Consider the following 3,696-nt stretch of genomic DNA (forward strand, 5'->3'; position numbering starts at 1 on the left):
TGAAGAGGTGTACAACGAAGTCAAAAACATTGACACTGTGTTTGGAAAACATCGTAAAACTACCTCTGCAAAAAAACATTTGGAAGAAACGATCAATATTTTTTAAGCTTCCATATTGGTTTGAACTTGATGTTAGACATTGTATTGATGTGATGCACGTTGAAAAAAATGTTTGTGACAGTGTCATCGGAACTTTATTAAACGTCAAAGGAAGAGCAAAGAAGGAATAAAAGCACGACAAGATTTGGCTGACATGGGAATCCGATCTGAGTTACATCCACAGATAATAGGAAGACACACCTATCTGCCCCCAGCCTGTCACACACTTTCTAAAAAAGAAAAACAAAATTTTTGTAACTGTTTAAGAAGTGTGAAGGTTCCACAAGGTTATTCTTCAAATATTAGTAACCTTGTGTCTATGCAAGACTTAAAGCTAGTTGGTTTAAAGTCTCACGATTGTCATGTATTGATGCAACAATTGTTACCTGTTGTTATTCGAGGCATATTACCTCCTTCTGTTAGGGGTATTCTGACACGTCTGAGTTTTTTCTTTAATGCTATTTGCAAGAAAGTTGTTGACCCTCGAGGTTTAGATGAATTGGAAAATGAGGGAATAAGACTACTATGTCAATTGGAGATGTATTTTCCACCTTCGTTTTTTGATAACTCTTTGACGTAAATTCTTATCTTCAGTTCACACGTCCTCAGAAGTAGCCAATTCATGATACAGTCATACATGAAGATGATGACATGGCTGAAGCGGAGGATGATCCTCTATCAAAGCTAATGACAAGATTACCCAGGTTGAAGAAAGCACCATTAGAACTATACTGGGATTTGAGAGTATTTGGTCTTCCCCCACATGTGCCAGTTTATATCACATTACTGATGCATTGGAGATGATTGGGGGAGACCGGATGTTGAATATTTCCATCATTCAGCTGTGGTGCATGTAAGATAGTCAATTTGGTCTTTCATATTACTTTTATTTAGATTCTTATAGTTTCTAACAACTTAACTTTGTTGTTTTAGGTACATGGACACAATTGTCGTAGAACAAGGTCGGTCTTCCATGTACGGATTTGTTGAACCTCAGACCATTCAACCGTCTGGTAACACACTTCAAAACAGACAACATTATTTGCAAACATGGATGGATGAGTCAAAAAGAGACGTATATCTTGTGCCATACATTGATGGGTAGGTGTTGTTATATGTGGCCAGTTCATTATTATAGTTTCCTTAATTAGTTAAATAACTATTTATCCTTTATGATAGCATGCACTGGCAGCTGATGGTCATCATTCCCAAAGCATGTAAAATTATATGGTTTTGTTCGTTGCATAGGAAGATGAAAAATGACTTGAGAACAATGCTTCAAGGGTAAGTGTTTCTCCAAAAATGACTTTGAATTTGATGTTCACCTTCAACTTTTATGATAAATATAGTCATATTAATTATACTTTGTGTTTTCCATCTGTACAGAGTTATTGGTAAATCACGTGGTCAACTGGTTCAAATTTTGTATCCAAAGGTTTTAAGTCATTTATAGTTCTAATTCATTATTTTCTATGTTATTGAATGATCTAAATTCTTAACTATTTAGTTTGTTATTTTAGTGTAACCAGCAGCTAGATTCATGGGAATGTGGCTTCTATGTGATGTGTTGGATTAAGACCATCATTCGAGTTGTCATTACAGATGACTGGAATGAGGTAATGACGTATACCTTGAATACATTACAAATCAAATTTATCTTCAAACATATATGAAACCATAATGAATCTTTCTTGAATTTTGCAGCGCTTCAAGAGTACATCGCCTATACCAGAGGACACAATTAGACATATAAGGCAGGAGTGGACCGCTTATCTTCTGCAAAGATGGGGTTAGGAATAGTTTTATTTGTTGTTGAACATTGCTTAGTTTTAGTTTAAGTTTTAAATTGATAGTTTTGGTAGTGGATTATATTTTACATTAAGTAGAACTTTGTTTATATGAAACGCATATATATATTATTGCAAAATTGTTCTAGGACAATTTTCTGCTTTTCAGGTGTGGTTTTATTGCAAAAATAAATTAATTTTTTAAAAAAAAATGCCCAGTAGACGTCGGTTAGTGCACTGTCAAACGTCTATAGACGTCTGGCAGTGCACACACCGACGTCCAACCCCACCCCTAGCACAAGACAATTCAGGCATGTGGTCGTCGGGTGACACACCTCGGACATGTGTATAGACGTCGGGGGGGAGGAGACGATGAACGTATGTATAGACATCTGACGGGGGCACATTGGACGTCTATATGGACGTCCGAGGGTGTACACCGGACGTCTGCATAGGCGTCGGGCCTGACACATCGGACGTCTATACACACGTTCGATGTGGACCCCCCGACGTCTGAGTAACGTCACCCACAAAGACGTCGGGGGAAGGTCGGACGTCAAAAAACCAAAAGAACAGACGTCTAAAGCCCTTTCTGCACTAGTGTCACTCAACAAGCATATAAGTTCGCCCAATGAGAAAGCAATAGGAGTTATGAAAAGTACAAGACATACTTGTTCAATTTTATCTGCTAGTTTGGATTTTCTTAAATCATTTTTACTAAGGGAATTGACTCTCCCAACGACCAAGTATTAGAGCAAAAATTTAATAATTTTGTATAATGAGTCTTGACTCGTCTAATGACCCAACTACCTTGAGATCTCTAATAAAATATTTTTACACAATAAATGTTTTATTTGTCAAACGACTAAACCCTTAAAGTATTTTTCACAAGGCTCATCAAACAAGTCAGGGCTCACCTAATATGTTGTCATAAATTTCAATAAAGGTATCAATTATTCAAAATGGTTAGAAATGAATATGTCTAATGCTTTCTCAAGGCAAAAGCAATATATTTGAACTAAAATAACCTTTTATTGAACCAATTTGACTTAATGATAAATAATTTAGCTCATATTTAAACAAATCATGATGTCACTCAAACATCCATGTATTTTAACATAAAAAATAGACAACACTATCACTTATCAAAGACAACGAAATTGATCAACCAACACAATAAAAGAATAATCAAATAACTAACTTCCTTTACTTGAACTCGAACTTCTAACTCATAAGCTAAAAAAACTCTAGCTCTGATAGAATACTTTACCTCTACATAGGAAACTAAGATCTAAACACACCATAGCAATCCTAGTGAAACAAAAATTCATTTTGAATCTTTGAATCACATGCAAAAACCCCTTTACACATGCATACAAAAAAATCCAAAAAATTGACTAAAGAAAGGAATAAAAATAAACTTACTCAAAATACAATTTTGATTAACTAGATCAGTTATAATATTAGAGAAAATATAAAATAAAAAATAATATAATTTTTAAAAATACGTAATATTTATAAAATAAAACTTGATTAATTATTTTTTATTTATAAATTTGACCTTTTAATAATAAAATAATCAAATTTTATTAAAAACTATTTCTACTTTTAAGCTATTTGTTAATGCTTGATCTTTTATATAATTCCTTTTAATATATTTTGTTGCTATTGAAAAAAAAATCTTGTCGTTATTAAAACAAATTAAAAGTTTTTATTGATCAAATTATTTTATTGACATTAGTGCTGTCAAAATGGGTGAGTCAATCCTGCTCATCACGGGTTTGAGTCGGGTTAGGTTTGAAAAAAATGT

The 3,696-nt window shown here is 33.7% G+C and overlaps 1 protein-coding gene across 1 annotated transcript; it reads left to right on the top strand.

The window, feature by feature from the left end:
* Nucleotides 1–1,169: 1,169 nt before the first annotated feature.
* Nucleotides 1,170–1,810, top strand: LOC128193815 (uncharacterized). The gene is made up of 3 exons (XM_052867946.1): nucleotides 1,170–1,383; nucleotides 1,486–1,534; nucleotides 1,620–1,810. Exons 1-3 carry the CDS (start codon nucleotides 1,280–1,282, stop codon nucleotides 1,770–1,772), a joined length of 306 nt encoding a protein of 101 aa, XP_052723906.1. The 5' UTR covers nucleotides 1,170–1,279; the 3' UTR covers nucleotides 1,773–1,810.
* Nucleotides 1,811–3,696: the final 1,886 nt, after the last annotated feature.

This window comes from Vigna angularis, chromosome 8 (assembly GCF_016808095.1).
Source record: "Vigna angularis cultivar LongXiaoDou No.4 chromosome 8, ASM1680809v1, whole genome shotgun sequence".
In the NCBI taxonomy this organism is placed as follows: Eukaryota; Viridiplantae; Streptophyta; class Magnoliopsida; order Fabales; family Fabaceae; genus Vigna; species Vigna angularis.

Coding starts and splice junctions, on each gene's coding strand:
- LOC128193815 (XM_052867946.1), top strand. CDS start 1,280: ATGCACTGGCAGCTGATGGTCATCATTCCCAAAGCATGTAAAATTATA. Junction 1,384..1,485: donor TTGAGAACAATGCTTCAAGG/GTAAGTGTTTCT, acceptor CCATCTGTACAG/AGTTATTGGTAAATCACGTG. Junction 1,535..1,619: donor TTCAAATTTTGTATCCAAAG/GTTTTAAGTCAT, acceptor TTGTTATTTTAG/TGTAACCAGCAGCTAGATTC.